Consider the following 17,561-nt stretch of genomic DNA (forward strand, 5'->3'; position numbering starts at 1 on the left):
TGGGAGTGTGGAGAGCATGGATTGAAAGATCTGAGGGACGGTAAAAGAGCAGGAACGACTCAAAACAAAACCATCATGAGGAATTTGGGACAGGGAACAATCTCACGAGAGAGGGGAGCAACGACCAAAGGCGAGGTCAAAAAATATAACTAAGGAGTGTCACACAAATGGTGATCCCAGGATCTCCTCACAGGCTCACTCGAGGTGGGTGATTACCCGTTTGAGCGAGTGGGGGCGCTGCCACTAACAGTTTTTTGTTCTTCCTTCTCTCCCCTCAGCACCGAGAAACCATCTAGTGAGGACACATAGCCCCGCCTCTTCAGGTCAGCATAACAATGACAAATTGGAATGACAAATACAATGCATAAGTTTCTGTTATATGCAATTTGGTATGGGATTTGTAAAAGAAGTGTTAATTATTGCGATGCACCATCGGTTAGAATGACAATACAATGAATTTTAATTCTACAGATGTTTGTGATGGAATTAAAAATACAATGCATATGTCTCTGGTATATGCCACTTGGTACAGGATTCATAAAAGCAGGGTTAATGTTTGTGATGTGCCATCTGTTGGAATGACAAATGCAATGCAGGTCTCTGTTATATGCCATTTAGCATGGGATTAATAAAAGCAGGGTTAATGTGTGTGATGTGCCATCTGTTAGAATGACAAATGCAATACAGGCCTAGTGTTATATGCCATTTGGTATGGGATTCATAAAAGCAGGGTTAATGTTTGTGATACGCCATCTGTTGGAATGACAAATGCAATGCAGGTCTCTGTTATATACAATTTGGTATGGGATTCATAAAAGCAGGATTAATGTTTGTGATGTGTCATCTGTTGGAATGACAAATGCAACGCAGGTCTCTATTATATGCCATTTGGTATGGGATTTTTTAAAAACTCTTTATTAAACCACTGCAGAGTTTGTTTTTTTTTAAACTTCCTATTAATTCCAAATATGATGGCCTACAGACTAGTCAGTGGGTCAGCGCTTATATATATGGAGATACTTGGGAGGTCCTGTGCTGCTTGTCGACCACCCAGATTAGCCTAGTAGTTCCCAGGGCAAGTCTTTAATATGTCCTCCAATCCACTTCATACAAGACGATTCATAATGCAGCAGGACGTCTGGTATTCCACCAACTGAGGTAGGCCCATGTCACTCCTCTCTTTAGATCACGGCACTGGCTCCCTCTAGTGGCAGGTATTTAGTTCAGATCCATAATGATGGCCTACAAAGTCATCAGTGGGTTAGCACTTATATATATGGAGACACTTGGGAGGTCCTGTGCAGCTTCTAGACCACCCAGATCAGCCTTGTAGTTCCCAGGGCAAGTCTTTAATATGTTCTCCAATCCACTTCATACAGTAAGATGATTCTGGTGTTCAACCAGAGGTCCTGTATTCCTTCAGAAACAGCATCTGGTGACGCTGATGAATGGCGTCTGCGTGGAATCCAGTGTCACGTGAACATGCTGCCCACCACCATTCGAACGCGTGACTCCCTCCCAGTGTGTTTAAGACATGAGTGTTGGTCGAATTTCTACTGGGCATGATAGCTCACTTGTATTTTGTTCCGAGACGGTCAGTTTTGTCCCCTCATCCAGTCACACTTGTTCCCAAATGGTCCCCCAGACTGCTGCTGACACCGATTATGTTGACCTCTTTTGTTAGTTGCTTTGCATGCAAGGCTCCGAGAGGCAAATAAATGGAAATATAAAATGTCATACTCTTCTCCTTTTAAAGTTTAAAACGGTCACCTCCGGCACGCCCCCTACAAACCTACACCCCCTGCCAACCTTCCAGAACTTTCCCTGCCAAACAACTGCGGACCCTTCCTTTTTCCTTTTTTTGTGCCAGAAAGCCAAGGTTGATTCTGTTTGTAGGCCATCCACGATGAGTGGCATTTTCAGAGTGGCACCATTGCAGGTCTTCTCGCAAATTGTCACCCAACAGAGGGGCTCATCAGATGGGGGACGTCCATTCGCAGGCACTCAGTGTTAAACCTTCTCTCATTTAACGATGTGCCGACAGCCCTAACGCTCACACTTGAGCTTCTTTAAGCTGGCAGCGATGAAAAGCATTGCCGACTGGTTCTCATTACTCAAACTGATGACGGGCAGCCGACTTCCATGGCACCGCAGTGCCTTTAATTTGAAATGTATGCGGCGGCTGCTTGTTTGCAGCGTTAATAATCCGAAAAGTGATTCACATTCCGAGCAGGACTGCTGGTGCTGCCGGAATGTTCGCCTCTGGAGCTTAGCGGGGAAAAACAACACGCTGGAGCCAAGTGACCTGCTGCTCTGGGTTAAGGCGGGCAGGCGTGTGCCCACTGGCCCAGGCTCAGGCCTCCAGCACAAATACCCACTCTACACACACTTTGGCTGATTCTTATTTTTCTTTCCCTTGCCAAGCGGATAGAAGGGTTTGTGTTGAGGGAAGTAGAGTTGGCAAAACTGAAAAGTGAGAATTTATCACACCGGGACCACAATATTGGTATTCATAAAACAAAACAAACTGAATGGGCAGATCAGCCAATTCTGTCACTGATTCCTCATCGCGCCTTGGCATTTACATTCTGCAGGGTGACCTGCTGCAGCACTGAACCTGCCAGTCTCGACATGGGGATGGGTCTGGACGTGATTGTCAGACGAGAACACACGTCGAGGGACCACCCGTTAAAAAAAGTGTGTAGTGAATAGCATCGCTGCAAGGGCTCCGCCCACCCGCCCTCAGTTCCTCCAGTCCGTATGTTTTAAAACACTGCCGGGGTTTCAGGGAGACGTCAAGAGAAAATCAAAAGCTGAAACTGCTGCCATCCATTCAAGGCAACTGAAGCGTAACGACTCATGCGCACGTCATAAGGAGTGCTGCGACACTGGAGACGGTCAAAGGAGGCTCTGATCGGGGCTCTCGAGAGGCTGAGTGAGGGGTCTGAGTGTCTGTTCTTGTGAGGGTCCTGAAAAAGACCAAAGAGCCAGGCCTTTAATGACTCCCTGTGCACGGCCATCAGCAGTGTGTCTGTCTGCGGAGAGAGTGTCGACCTCGTAGAGACGTTTACTTACCTCACAGGTGACATTCATATGTCATGTGACTCTTCCTATGAAGTCAGTAGACGGATTGGGAGAGCATGGGGGGTCATGAGGGAGCTGGAAAGGGGTGTGTGGCGCTCCCGATATCTCTGTAAAAGGACGAAGGTCCAAGTCTTTAGAGTCCTGGTGCTTCCTGTTTGGCGAGACATGGATGCTATCCAGTGACCTGAGATGAAGACTGGACTCCTTCATGTGTGTCTCTGTGGAGAATCTTTGGGTCCCACTAGTTTGATTCTGTGTTGCTCACGGAGTCCCGAATGAGGCACATGACCTGCATTATGAGAGAGCGTCAGTTAAGGCACTACGGCCATGTGGCATGATTACCCGAGGGTGATCCGGCTCGCAGGACCCCCATTATTGAGGACCCGAGTGGCTAGACCAGGCCAAGGGGACGCCCAACTATAACACCTGGCTGTGGCAGATAGAGGGTCGTTTCCGGAATGGTGGGACTGGAGCATGTGTCTGTCAGGGATGTTGCCAACCAGGATGCTAAGCTGTTTCATCGTGTGGTGGGTGTGGGGATGCGCTGTACCAGTGCCTGCTCCCCGACCTGACCTAACATGACTGCTAACTCCAAACGGCATTTAATGGTCTCTGAGGGTAAGAGGATATAGATTCTCTGGCCTGATGAGACCAAGATTGACCCATTTGGACAGAACTGCAAGTACTTTGTCTGGTGAAGACCAGGAACTACCCTTCAACCGGCCGAATGTCATCGCTACAGTGAAACATGGTGGTGGCAACATCATGCTTATGGGGACAGGGAGACTGGTCAGAATGGAGGAAAGGATGAATGAGGCCAAATACAGAGAAAACCTGTTTCAGAATGCACACCACCTCACATTTCAGCACAACAGCCAAGACAATGCTGGAGGACTGGTTTTGGGACAAGTCTATGGGAGTCCTTGAGTGGCCCAGCTAACATGTGTGGAGAGACTTGAAGATGGCAGTTCACAGATGCTTCCCATCCAATCTAACTGAGCTTGAGAGGATCTGCCAGGAAGAATGAGATCAACTCCTCAAACCTAGAAGTGCAAAGCTTGTAGAGACTTAAACAAGAAGACTCAAATATGTCTGTTGAAGACCAAAGAGTGTTCATCACCTGCCTAATACCATCCCTGTGCTGAAGCATGGAAGTAACAGTGTCATGCTATGGTGGCATTTCTCAGTGGCAGGGGACAAGGAGACTGGTCAGAACTGAGGGAAGGATGAATGCAGCCAAATACTGAGAGGTCCTTGAAGGAAATCTGCTCCAAAGTGCACGTTGCATAAGACTGGGGTGAAGGTTCACCTTTTGAGATGATAATGCAGCCAAAACAATCGTGGAGTGGCTTCAAGACAAAGTCTCAGAGTGTCCTGGAGTGGCCTAGCCACATAAACCCCACAGAAGATGTGTGGAGAGACCTGAAGATGGCAGTTCAGAGAGGCTTCCCATATAGTCTAATGGAGCTTGAGAGGATATGCCAGGGAGACTGGGATCAACTGCCCAAATCAAAGTGTGCAAAGCTTGTAGAGACTCAACCCAAGAAGACTGCCAAAGGGGCTTCTACAAAATACTGAATTAAAGCTGGAATACTTCTAGGAATGCAGGTTTCACTTTCTGATTTTTAATAAATTTGGAAGCTGTGGCGGATGGCAGGGGCCCTTACCCGGCCAGGACCTTCCGAGAAGAGAGTATTTTCAGGACAGTTTCTCCCCCAAGCAGATAGACAGCAGCTCCCTTGGCTTACAGCGGGGCCACGGGTTTGGAGCATAGAAGCTCAGCTCTGCTGGGGCCCGTGACCACCACCAGGGGGCGCCAGGATGTTTACAGGGCCCTGTCTTCTGCCATACCTGGAAGTGCTGCTAGAAGAAGGTCGTTGGGCACCCGGAGAAGGACGAAGCCTGTGAGGAGGAGGAGGAGTGGAGGTGAAAAGGACTGTGATTTGCTGATTTATACTGTGCTGGTTGCTTTGGACATTGTGCTCTTGTGGGGAGCGAAGGAAGCGCCCCCACATGTAAATAAAGGTGAGCTGCGTGGGCCTGTCTGTGTTAGGGTGGCTGTACGCGCCCCGAGCTTTACAAAGCCTAACTGAAAAGACGCCTTCACTTTGTCATTATGGGCTATTGAGTGACATTGACGGGCAAAAATGACAAATGTATCCATTTAACATGAAATGTACAACACAATAAAGTGTGCAGCAATTGAAGCGGTCTGCAGACTTTCTGAATCCCCCGTACATGTCTGTCTGTCTGTCTATAGGGCCCATAAAAGTATTCACCCCCCTTTGGAAATTTTGACATTTCACTGTCTTACCTTGTGCCCTGTGTTGGCTGGGATTGGCTCCATCAGACCCCCGTGACCCTGGGTTCGGATTCAGCGGGTTGGAAAATGAATGGATGGATGTTATAAAGTATTAAATTTCTTTACACTCTTCTGATCATCAGAAACGATCTTTAATGTCAAAGTGAAAACAGATCAACGCAAAGTGGTCTAAATGAATTACAAAAATAAAACACCAAATACTTGACTGCTTAAGTGTTCGGCCCCTTCAAGTCCGTATTTAGTTGACGGACGGCAGCCATGCCAGTCTTAAGTCTGTGTGCCCAGCTCTCTGTTTCTCTCTAACAGCTCTGCTACTTTTCCCCAATTCTTCGTTGTAAAGCTGCGCAGTCCCCTGTCAGGTGTCATGGAGATCTGAGTGAGTGGCTTTTCTCAAGTCCGGCAACAAATTCTCAAATAGATTGAGATCTAGACTCTGACTCGGCTACTCCAGGACATTCACATTGTCATTTTGAAGCCATTCCTGTGTAGCTTTGACTTCAAGCTTGGGCTCGTTGTCTTCTGCCACAGCCCCATCAGGCTCGCTCTCTCTCCTAGGATTTCCTTGTATTTTACTGCACTCATTTTATCGCACAAGCCTTCCAAAGGCAGCTGCAGAGACACATCCACACGGCACAATGAAGTCACCACCAGCAAAGGAAGGAAAGGAGGAAAAGGAGACTCCTCACTTCTGGAGCCGAGCCTGTTCTTGCTGATGTGCCCTCACTTTTCCTGAAGGCCTTTACACTTTGGACCCACTGAATGGCTCTCCTCCCCTCTAATCCCACATTTTTCCCTGGGTATCTTTGTGCCAACAAGACACCCCATTGTTATGTGCTTAGACACACATGAGATGATGTGAGGTGCTGCGTATGAGGTGTGTGCCACAAAACTAAAGCACATTAACAGCCTCTAATAGAAACACAGCAAGAGAAGATGAACCGCTGAGGGAATAGACGCTCTGGAATAGACGCTCCACTTGTGCGCGAGAAACTGCTTAGCGATCTGACCCAGTTAGACGGAGTGAGCTCGATGGCAGCCCTGCGCTAGCCTGAACAACGGAATGGGAGGATAGACACGTATAAAGAGAGGCGGTCAAGGCGCTATATAGGATAGATAGACACGAGAGAAAGGCACTACGTCATAGGCATTAGATAGATAGATAGATAGATAGATAGATAGATAGATAGATAGATAGACAGATAGATAGATAGATAGATAGATTTGAAAGGCACTATAATAGATAGATAGATAGATAGATAGATAGATAGATAGATAGATAGATAGATAGATAGATTTGAAAGGCACTATATAATAGATAGATAGATAGATAGATAGATAGATAGATAGATAGATAGATAGATAGATAGATAGATTTGAAAGGCACTATATAATAGATAGATAGATAGATAGATAGATAGATAGATAGATAGATAGATAGACAGATAGATAGATAGATAGATTTGAAAGGCACTATAATAGATAGATAGATAGATAGATAGATAGATAGATAGATAGATAGATAGATAGATAGACAGATAGATAGATTTGAAAGGCACTATATAATAGATAGATAGATATGAAAGGCACTATATGATAGATAGATAGATAGATAGATAGATAGATAGATAGATAGATATGAAAGGGACTATATGATAGACAAATTTTAGTGTAGTAGGCAGGATTAGATAGATAGATTGATGCTATATACTGTATAGTGCCTTGAGCATGGCAAAGGCGCTATATAAATAAAATGTATTATTATTATTATTATTATTATTATAGATAGATAGATAGATAGATAGATAGATAGATAGATAGATAGATAGATAGATAGATAGATATGAAAGGCACTATATAATAGATAGATAGATAGATAGATAGATAGATAGATAGATAGATAGATAGATAGATAGATAGATAGATATGAAAGGCACTATATAATTGACAGAAAGGCACTAAATAATAGATATAAAATTCACAATATTATAGATATAAAAGTAATTAAGCAATATATACACAGATACTGTAGTAAGATATGAATGGAATTATCTAATAGGTTTAGACATACAATATTGAAAGGCAGTACATAAAATAAAAATATACTGTATATAGGGAAGGCACTATATCATTGAGAAATTTGATACCTATATATTAGATATAAAAGTCACCAAGTAGTATTTACACAGATAGTAAGATATAAAAAGCATTTAATAATATACTGTATAGCTATTATTGTATTTATTATTAAAAGCACTATACAATAGATAGATGTGAAAGGCACCACATAATAGATTAGATAGATTAGACAGATGCAGGTCACATATTGGCACTGCCATTTTGTGCCAGCATGTTAGTTGCCTACTCAGGTCATCTCATGACTTCCTCTTCTCCTTTTCTTCTCATGGCACATCTCCCACTCCCACGTCTCCCACCCACATCATGCCGTGTAAATTTCCGAGTTTTTACCTCGTGGACACACACCCATACCAATAATAAGCATGAATATAACATGGCAACAAGACACAAAACAAAAACAGCACAACAAGCCTCCTTATTACCGCCTGTGAAAGAGTGCCCCCTAGCTGCCAGAACACATATTTGCAAAACAAACGAGTATATAATCTTTGTTTTGTAGCATCTTTCACAACAAATGCCTATGCAGGCAGATATTCTTCTACAACAAGCCATACTGGTTAACCAGCTACACTGCAAGCCAGCAGTGACATCTGGACATGAGTGCCACCTTCCTGAAGGAGGCCAAATGTTTGGTAAACTTCCATTGTTTCCTGTTGCTCTTACTCCAGAAAGCGATTATCTGAAACAGACACCCCTTCTCTCCATTCATCCATTATCTTTTAGTAACTGAGAGCTGCAAGCAAAGCAACAGTGAGTGCCAGTCTTGTATCTCCGTAGGAGTGGCTGCCAGCCCTGAGGTGTAAATCTTGAGGAAACGGAGTGGTTGGCTCTGAGGTTAAGGATCTGTGCTGGTATCCAGAAGGTTGCCGGTTCGAATCCCCATCACTGCCAAAAGAGATCCTGCTCTGCTGGGCCCTTGAGCAAGACCCTTAACCCTTAATTGCTCCAGGGGCGCTGTACAATGGCTGACCCCAAGGGGTATGCGAAAACTAACAAATTCCTAATACAAGAAATCGTATAAGGCGAAATAAAGAACAATAAAAAAAAAACAAAGAACAGATAAGCTGAAGGGTGACTGGGCTCAGCTTGTTCAAGTCCCTGTGAATGTAGGCACACCATTGAAGTTTATTCCTTACAACCTTTCTGTAATTCAAACCTCTTGCAGATGGTCGTGCCTGCTGTCTAAAGCGCCTCCTACTGAGACACTACACTACCTACACAAAGACCGTGCTGAAAGAGCCACCTCTACATGAGTGGTAGCAATGCACTCTTAGGCAGGCAGCACAACACCTTTATGTCAGGTTACTCCGATGTTGTCCTCTGAACTATTCGACTAACCTCATCTTCCTTAAGAAAACCCAAAGATTACATCTTGCCTGAAGAAGGGGCCTGAGTTGCCTCGAAAGCTTGCATATTGTAATCTTTTTAGTTAGCCAATAAAAGGTGTCATTTTGCTTGGCTTTTCTCTACATTAAGAAAACCCAAAAAGAGGTAAAGCCTTAGAACTGCTGAATGACTGGGCTTGGCACACCTGAAATGTGTTCCAAGTCGCTCTGAGGGTTGGCACTCCATGTCCATAATTGAGGCCACCGCCTATACTTCCAGGTTATTCCTCACAACTTTCCAACTTTTAATTTAATGGCCTTGCTGCCTAGAGTACCACTAAGTGAGAATCCTAAGACTGTCCCAAAAGAGCCACCCTGCACCCTTACAAAGGCAGCACTACACGATCACAGGAGGAGTGTTGTCCTCTAACCTATTCAAGAAACCTCGGCGGTCTATTAAGGCACCTTAAACATTGGAAAGAATAAATCAAAAAACAGATAAAGTCTTAGCGGTGCTGAGCGACTGGGAGTGTCCCACCAAAACGTATTCCACGTCACTGTGTGGGTTGGCAGTCCATGCCCCCAGTTGATACCAGTGTCTTTGATACCAGTCCTGGAGTGTAAATCCTTAAGAAAACCAAAGAACGGATAAGCCTTACAAGCTGCTGCGTGACTGTGCCCACCTCCATCTGTACCTATTCAAGTTACTGTGAGGATGGCACTTCATGCCCATAACCAAAGCTGGTGCCTTTACTTACAGATCATTCCAACTTCAATGTAAGAGGGCGTCCATTAATGCATGCTGTCTGGAGCGCCTCCTGGTGGGTATCCTAAGACAGTGCCAAAAGGGATTCCAACATGAATGGTGCCAATGCCCACCTAGATAGGCAGCACTACAATGTCATTTCAGGGTACTCCAATGCTGTCCTTTAAACTATTGGACTAACATCAGCAGTCTATTTAGAGGCCATGAACAATTCAAAAAAGAATAGCTGGTAACCTATTTGAGACTCCTCAGTGTCTGTCAAGGTGCCTTAAACAATTTAAAATAAACTTCATTAAGAAAATCAAAAAACAGATAAAACCTCACAGCTGCTGAGTGACTGGGCCTGTGCCACCTTAAATACATAAAAGTTGCTGTGAGGACTGGCAGTCCATGCCCACAACTGATGCCAGTATCTTTACTTCAAATTTATTCCAATTTTAATGTAAGGGGTGTCCACCTGAGGATGATTGTGCATGCTGCCCAAAGCGCCCCCTGGTGAGTATTCTAAGAAAATACCAAAAGGGGTCCTTGGGTGGAGATGGGTCTAACTGCAGCCTGCAACATCTATATCATAGGCCAGTCGTGAAATGCCCTATGAGTCAGATAACCCTCCCACAACCCCAATGTTAACCATTGCGTAATTGGGGCATGTGATGAGCGTTTTTGTGATGTTGGGGGGGCTACTGTTATGTGACTGACCTCATGGCTACTGCGGTCTGCAAGTACACTCTGTTGCAGGGGCCACCAACAATAATGATACTTCTCACCCTTTGATTGGTGGCACTACACCATCATAATAGGAGTGCTGAGTGACTGGGCCCATCTTCACTGTGACGTGTTCAAGTCACTGTGAGGTTGGGCACTCCATGCCTACTCAACCAAGACCAGCGCTTCCTTTGCAGGGCCTTCTTAATGTATGGGCAGTGGACGGGGACCCCCAGGAGCATAGGGGCCCATGATGTTTCTGATGCCTATGTATATTTCTGTTTTGCTATCAATTCAGTCCTTATTTATTTGTCACATGCATAGTTACACAGGACAACACGCAGTGAAATGCATCTTTTCGGATACCCCTTGAGGTCAGAGTGCTGGGTCAGCCATTGTACAGCGACCCTGGAGCAATTGAAGGTTAAGGGCCTTGCTCAAGGGCCCAACAGAGTTTTGGCAGTGACGGGGATTCGAACCGGCAACCTTTGGGATGCCAGCGTAGATGATTAGCCTCAGAGCCACCACACAGGAGAGCCAGCGCACTACTTTGCCCAGGGTCCTATGAATCTTTGCAACCATCTAACTTAAATGTACAATATGGGGGCGTCCATCTGAGGGTGGTTGGCAGAATGCACAACCACAGAGCGCCTCCTAGCAAGAATCCCAAGGCAGTGCCAAAAGGGTCACCGACAAGAATGGCACCCATCTATCCAGAGACCGGCAGCACTGCAACGCCATTGTATCCTCTAAACTCTTCGAGAAACATCGGCGCTCTATTAGGGTAGCATCTCCAACAATTCAACAAAAAGAAATAATTAAAGAAACAGTTTGTAGGTGACCGCAGTCAGACGTGTCAGAAAGCACAAAACGGTAAAGAGGGCAGCCGACCCGGCAAACGAATTTCAAAGAAAAGCAAAAAAGGCTCACAGAAACTGCTGACAACTTTTTTTGAACTGCCCCAGCGGTCCCGTCCACCTTTCCCCGGCATTCATTACAGCACACTGCGGTGTGACCTCCCTGCAGTCTCCCCTCTTTGTCTCTCCCTGTCAGACGCCCCTTGCAGTGCCCATCCAGCCGATCCCGTTAACACTTCACATCCGCGACTTCCTACCTGAGGTGAGCAGCGGAGAGTCCCCTTCGTCGCCCCGTGTGTCGTTGTCGGTGCGGTGCGGCTCTGTAGAGCTGCTGCTACTCCGGCCGTGCCGCGGATGACATTGAGCTCATTCTGCGCGCCTCCCTCTCCCTCTCTCTCTCTCTCTCTCTCGCTCGCTCACTCGCTCACTCTCAATGCGGGCAGCGCGAGCGGCCGCTGCTGAATAATGAATGAATAATGTCGTCCTGGAGGTTTCTCTCCCATTCCAGTGCAATCAGGCGCCGATCACAGCCGAGGCACACAATGAGCCCTGCCAGTTTGCTCAGGTTACAGCCCACCCGTTTCAGTAGTGCGACGGCCTCCCTCTCATCCTGTCATTGTTGTCCCTATCACATAAAAGCCATTGGACGGACCCCAGGGGTCATTGTGGGGGTGGAGAGTTGCTGCTGCTGCTAATGCTAATGCTAAAAGGCCGTTTGCTGGTCACCGGAGGGGCAATTTCCTCAAAACTGGAAGGATTTAAAGGGATTGTAGAGTTTATGACTGGGTCGTGTGGATAGCAAGCTGTAATTGAGCTGATACCTTTAAAAGGGAGGGAAAAAAAAAACCAAGATAAACGAGACAGACTTTCATTAACGTGAGCAACAAATCTCTGGAGCTAATGAATTAAACCTGGCAGGGATGCCAGTTTGTCACAGACCCTCCATCAGGGAACGCCTTACTAGCATCATAGGCCCCCCAGGCAAAGAATTCAGGGTTGGGGACCCTGTTTTGACAGCAAAACAGAAACAGGCATCAGAAACATCATGGACCCCTGTGCTCCCGGGGACCCTGGCCAGTGCCCATACAGTAAGATGGCCCTGTCCTCCATCTAAATCGGCAAGGAGGAGCTCAGCCGCTTTCAGTGACGTTTCTGACATGAAAGTTGTGTTGGGGCCATGGCAGAAGATTTTGATTTATGCAGAGACCTCTCCGATGTTAACTTTACTAATCATGTCCGACCTTTTTACTTTATGTGTGGTTGTGGGATCAAAATTTTCCGACTGAGTTAAATTCAGATACGTTCAAAGCGTATTTGACTTTAGCGTGGTGCCTGAATGTTACATTTAATTATTTGGCTGACACCTTTATCAAAAGTGACTCACATTTAATGCACAATTGTTTCCATTTCCATTGTTTGTTCCAATTGGACTGCAGGCAGGTGAAGTGACTTGTTCAGGGTCACACAACATCAGTAGTGGGATTTGAACCCACAATCTCAGGATTGGAGGTCCAAAGCTTTAACCACTACACCACACTGCCTGTATGTGGGGGTCTGTATTAAAATCAAAATTGATTTTCATGTCTTAAAATTACAATTTTTCTCTGAAAAAGTTTGTGTGGTGTGTTGTATGGAGCTCTTGGATGACCACAAAGTTGCAAAGATACAAAAATTTTGAACAAGCATATTCTGAGATATTCGCCTTGAACCCTGACACCTACAGTGGGTTCATCAAGTATTCTGACCCCTTCCTTTTCTTCACGCTTTAAATGAATTTAACTTTTTATTTGTTGCCAATCAAGCCACACCTACAGTGCATCCAGAAAGTATTCCCAGCGCATCACTTTTTCCACATTTTGTTATGTTACAGCCTTATTCCAAAATGGATTAAATTCATTTTTTTCCTCAGAATTCTACACACAACACCCCATAATGACAACGTGAAAAAAGTTTACTTGAGGTTTTTGCAAATTTATTAAAAATAAAAAAATTGAGAAAGTACATGTACATAAGTATTCACAGCCTTTGCCGTGAAGCTCAAAATTGAGCTCAGGTGCCTCCTGTTTCCCCTGATCATCCTTGAGATGTTTCTGCAGCTTCATTGGAGTCCACCTGTGGTAAATTCAGTTGACTGGACATGATTTGGAAAGGCACACACCTGTCTATATAAGGTCCCACAGTTGACAGTTCATGTCCTAGCACAAACCAAGCATGAAGTCAAAGGAATTGTCTGTAGACCTCTGAGACAGGATTGTCTCGAGGCACAGATATAAGGAAGGTTACAGAAAAATTTCTGCTTCTGCTGCCTACTATACTAAAATTAAAATCTATCTATCTATCTATCTATCTATCTATCTATCTATCTATCTATCTATCTATCTATCTATCTATCTATCTATCTATCTATCTATCTATCTATCTATCTATCTATCTATCTATCTATTATATAGTGCCTTTCATATCTATCTATCTATCTATCTATCTATCTATCTATCTATCTATCTATCTATCTATCTATCTATCTATCTATCTATCTATCTATCTATCTATCTATCTATCTATCTACTGTATGTAAAGCCTTTAGTTGTTTGAGGCATGAAGGAGGTGGAGGTCTACTTTGCACTTTGTGCTCCATAAAGGTCTATTGATGTTTAGATCAGGGAGGCCATGGAAGGAATTTGAATTCTTTTATGATTTTCGGCCTTCATTAGTTTTTTGTAGGTTTTACTGGATCAATTTTCAATAAGTAATGTAAAGTTATGTTGTAATAGGAATCAGTTATTAAAAAATAAGCTATGCTTCCTTAGAAGAATACAATATTTGATAACAACAATAAAAAAATAACAGAGGTCTGCTACAGCTTGAGTTTATGTTGACTTGAATGTATTAAAACTCCATCCATTATCCAACCCGCTATATCCTAGCTACAGGGTCATGGGGGACTGCTGGAGTCAATCCCAGCCAACACAGGGTGCAAGGCAGGAAACAAACCCTGGGCAGGGCGCCAGCTCACTGCAGGGCACACACACACACACACACAGACACACACCCATACACCATGCGCACACCAGGGACAATTTAGGATCACTAATGCACCTAACCTGCATGTCTTTGGACTGTGGGAGGAAACCCACGCAGACACAGGGAGAACATGCAAACTTCATGCAGGGAGGACCAGGGAAAGGAACCCGGGTCTCCTAACTGTGAGGCAGCAGCGCTACCCACTGCGCCACCGTGCTGCCCCATGAAAATTATTATAATTATTATTATTATTATTGAGACAACTCATACATGAGCATCAAGAAAAACAGAAAGGATTGCATATGGTGTTTATTGATGTGGCGTGCCCCATCAACAGGTCTAGAGTTGCATGAGAGAGAAAGGAGGACCACCAGAGAAGTGTGTGAGGATTCTGCAGGATATCTTTGAGGGAGCGAGGACTAACGGACAAGACCACAGTTCGAAGAGGTCTGCACCAGGGGTCTTCTTGAAGTCCTGACAAGTTTGATCTTGTTATGGATGTGTTGACTTGTGGGATAAAAGACCAAGCCCCCTGGTGCAGATTTTGTGCTGATGACATTGTGTTGTGTAACACCAGAAAGGGGGAAGTGGAAAGGAATTTTGAAAAATGGAGGAGAAGCTTTGGAAGATAGAGGGTTGAAGATAAATAGGAAGAAGAAGAAGACAGAATATGGGAGGGTCAATGATGATCAGAATTCAGAAGTTTGTGTGCAAGGAGAGCCATTGAAAAGGGTGGAGAAGTTTAAATATCAAGGATCAGTGGTAGCCCAAGATACAGAGTTAGATGCAGAGATAACCCATTGTAATGGGTATAGGTTTAATACGTCACTGCGCTCTGTGCAAATCTGTCTCTTCTAAATCTGCTTTTTTCTACGCACATTCACAGCTGACACAGAGCCAGATTTAGCCCAGGGGTTCACCATATAGAACTGCTAGGCAGGCAGTATGACATGAGACAGATTGGAACAACTGGAAAAGGTGCAGTGAGACTGAGGACCGGTGTATACTATTTTTTGTCTGTTAAAGTTGGCATGAAACCGAATCCTCGTTGCCATCTTTCTAATAAAAAAAAAAAAAAGTGAATTTCCCCTTAGGATTAATAAAGTATCTATCTATCTATCTATCTATCTTGTTCTGAATTGTATGTACACCTGAGTGGGGGCCTGCATGTGGAGAAAACAGTATAAAGCCTTGGAAAACGGCCAAGCACACCTTTGAAGCCGACCGACGGATGGGAGATATCATCATGCCTTCCACTGCACCAGCGAACATCGACAGACTCAACACCTCGGGGCCCCACTCCCGAACTGTGTTCTTGTCATTGGCTTCCTTCGTCTCTTACATTAGACAAAACTATGTTGTCTCTCTTGCGTGATTTCCTACCGCCGTATCACTAGGCAGGGGTGTCGCCTTTTATTTTATATCTATATAGAGTCAGGTTACATAACACGCTGCAATCACAAAAGAACACATTCCTATGGAGTTAGCACCCCCTGCTGGATTCACCCATAGAGTGCAGTGTGGATAGAACAATTGGAAGAAGGCATCAGGAGGGTTGTGTGATCCCAGAATTAAGACAAAGGTAGACAGTGGTAAGACCAGTCATGATGGTGTGGAGTTGAGCCATGTTGGGCAGTAAAGGGAGTGCAGGAGAAGAAGTTGGATGTGGCAAAAATGAGAATGTGGAGATGGATGGATTTGTGGAGGACAGAATAAGAAATGAGAGCATCAGAGGTACAAAAAAAGTGGTAGAGATGGCTGAGAAAGTACAGGAAATGAGGTTGAGGTGGTGTGGACCAGTGAAGACCAGTGACAGTATTTCTATTGTGGTGTGGACCAGTGAAGAGGAGAGGGGAGACTAGGAATAAGTGGGTCAAAGAGGGATGGACATGGGGAAGAGAAAGTGAGGAAGGCCAGAGTGGAGGAGGATGGAGAAAGTCAAAGAAGATCAGAAGGCAATGAGCTTGACAAGCGAGGGGGTGCAGGACTGAGATGAATGGAGAAGACTGGTCAAGCACATCGACCTCACGCAGAAGGAGGATGAAGGAGATTATTATTATTATTGCTGTTATTATTACTGTTATTGTTCCCACTCTTTATAAGAAGAAGAAATGCTTGGGTCCAGTTGAAAAACAATTCAGATTCTACATGTGGAATCTAACCCACCAAACTCAGCCTAACGATAATCACGATGACGACAAAAGGAACTTTCAGCGAGGCTGTTTCACTTTAGCTATCTAATACCAGAGACGCCTTTTGTTTTTAGATCTGCCATTTTATTTTTCCCCCATGCATATTTCTCAGCACCCCTAAACTGAAATGAACGGAAAGAACATAAGAAGAAGTTCAATAATATTTTTTAGCACCACAAAAAAGCAAAATGTAAAGAGAGGGACTCACCATTGCAGTCTGATCACACAGAGTTTCTCCGTATTCCTCCGTCAGCAGCAAACGGGGGCACGCGTCCCACCCTGGAATGCAAAATGAGTCATGTTGATCAGCATGTGGTCAGGAAATCAATATTTTGTGAGGCATGCTGTTGAGCAGTTGTGATATTTCAATAACGCTTTAATGACACTCCCCCCCCCCCACCTCTTTAGCCCACCATACCAGGGGGCCCACAGAACAGTGCAGAGGACTTTCTAAATTGGGATTCTTATGAGCTGTTTGACATTACTCAATGAAAAGGGCTCAGCCATCACGGAAAGTGACACTTTCATCTTTTTGGAAAATGTCTCAGGCGGGCTCCACCAAAAAGCCCCTTTTGTTCAAGTGAACTTTTACAACATTCTGGGGGCGGCTACTTTGTGAGGTGTCGGCTCAGTTATCTGCCCTGCTGAAGTCTGTGACGGGGAGACGTGCTAAAGGGGACATTTTGAAAAGACAATCCTGGGCTCAGTGTCCATGTACAGTCGTGGCCAGAACTTTTGAGAACAACACAAATATGAATTTTCACAAAGTTTGCTGCTTCGGTTTTTATGATGGCCATTTGCATCTATTCCAGAATGTTCTGAAGAGTGATCAGATGAATTGCAAAGTCCCTCTTTGCCATGAAAATGAACTTGAATCCCAAAAAACCACTGCATGTCAGCCCTGCCACCAAAGGACCTACTGACGTCACTTCAGTGATCCTCTCGTTAACACGGGTGAGGGCGTCGACGAGGACAAGGCTGGAGGTCACTCTGTCATGATGATTGAGTTACAATAGAGAGGTGAAGAAGGCATCAGGGCACACAAGAAAGTCCAACAAGTGCCAGGAACGTCTCCTAAAGTTGATTCAGCTGCGGGTACCGCCAGGGCAGAGCTTACTCAGGAATGGCAGCAGGTAGTTGTGAGTGAGGTGA

General features: G+C 44.8%; 1 protein-coding gene across 1 annotated transcript in view; it reads right to left on the minus strand.

Moving 5' to 3' along the window:
* Window positions 1-16,685, minus strand: part of LOC114654486 (A-kinase anchor protein 2) — a 97,932-nt gene extending 81,247 nt beyond the window's left edge. The window contains exon 1 of the mRNA XM_051929774.1: window positions 16,618-16,685. Coding sequence (XP_051785734.1) covers window positions 16,618-16,620 — 3 coding nt within the window. The 5' untranslated portion in view covers window positions 16,621-16,685. The remainder of the gene's footprint in view (window positions 1-16,617) is intronic.
* Window positions 16,686-17,561: the final 876 nt, after the last annotated feature.

The sequence above is a fragment of the Erpetoichthys calabaricus genome, chromosome 7 (genome assembly GCF_900747795.2).
Source record: "Erpetoichthys calabaricus chromosome 7, fErpCal1.3, whole genome shotgun sequence".
Classification (NCBI taxonomy): domain Eukaryota; kingdom Metazoa; phylum Chordata; class Cladistia; order Polypteriformes; family Polypteridae; genus Erpetoichthys; species Erpetoichthys calabaricus.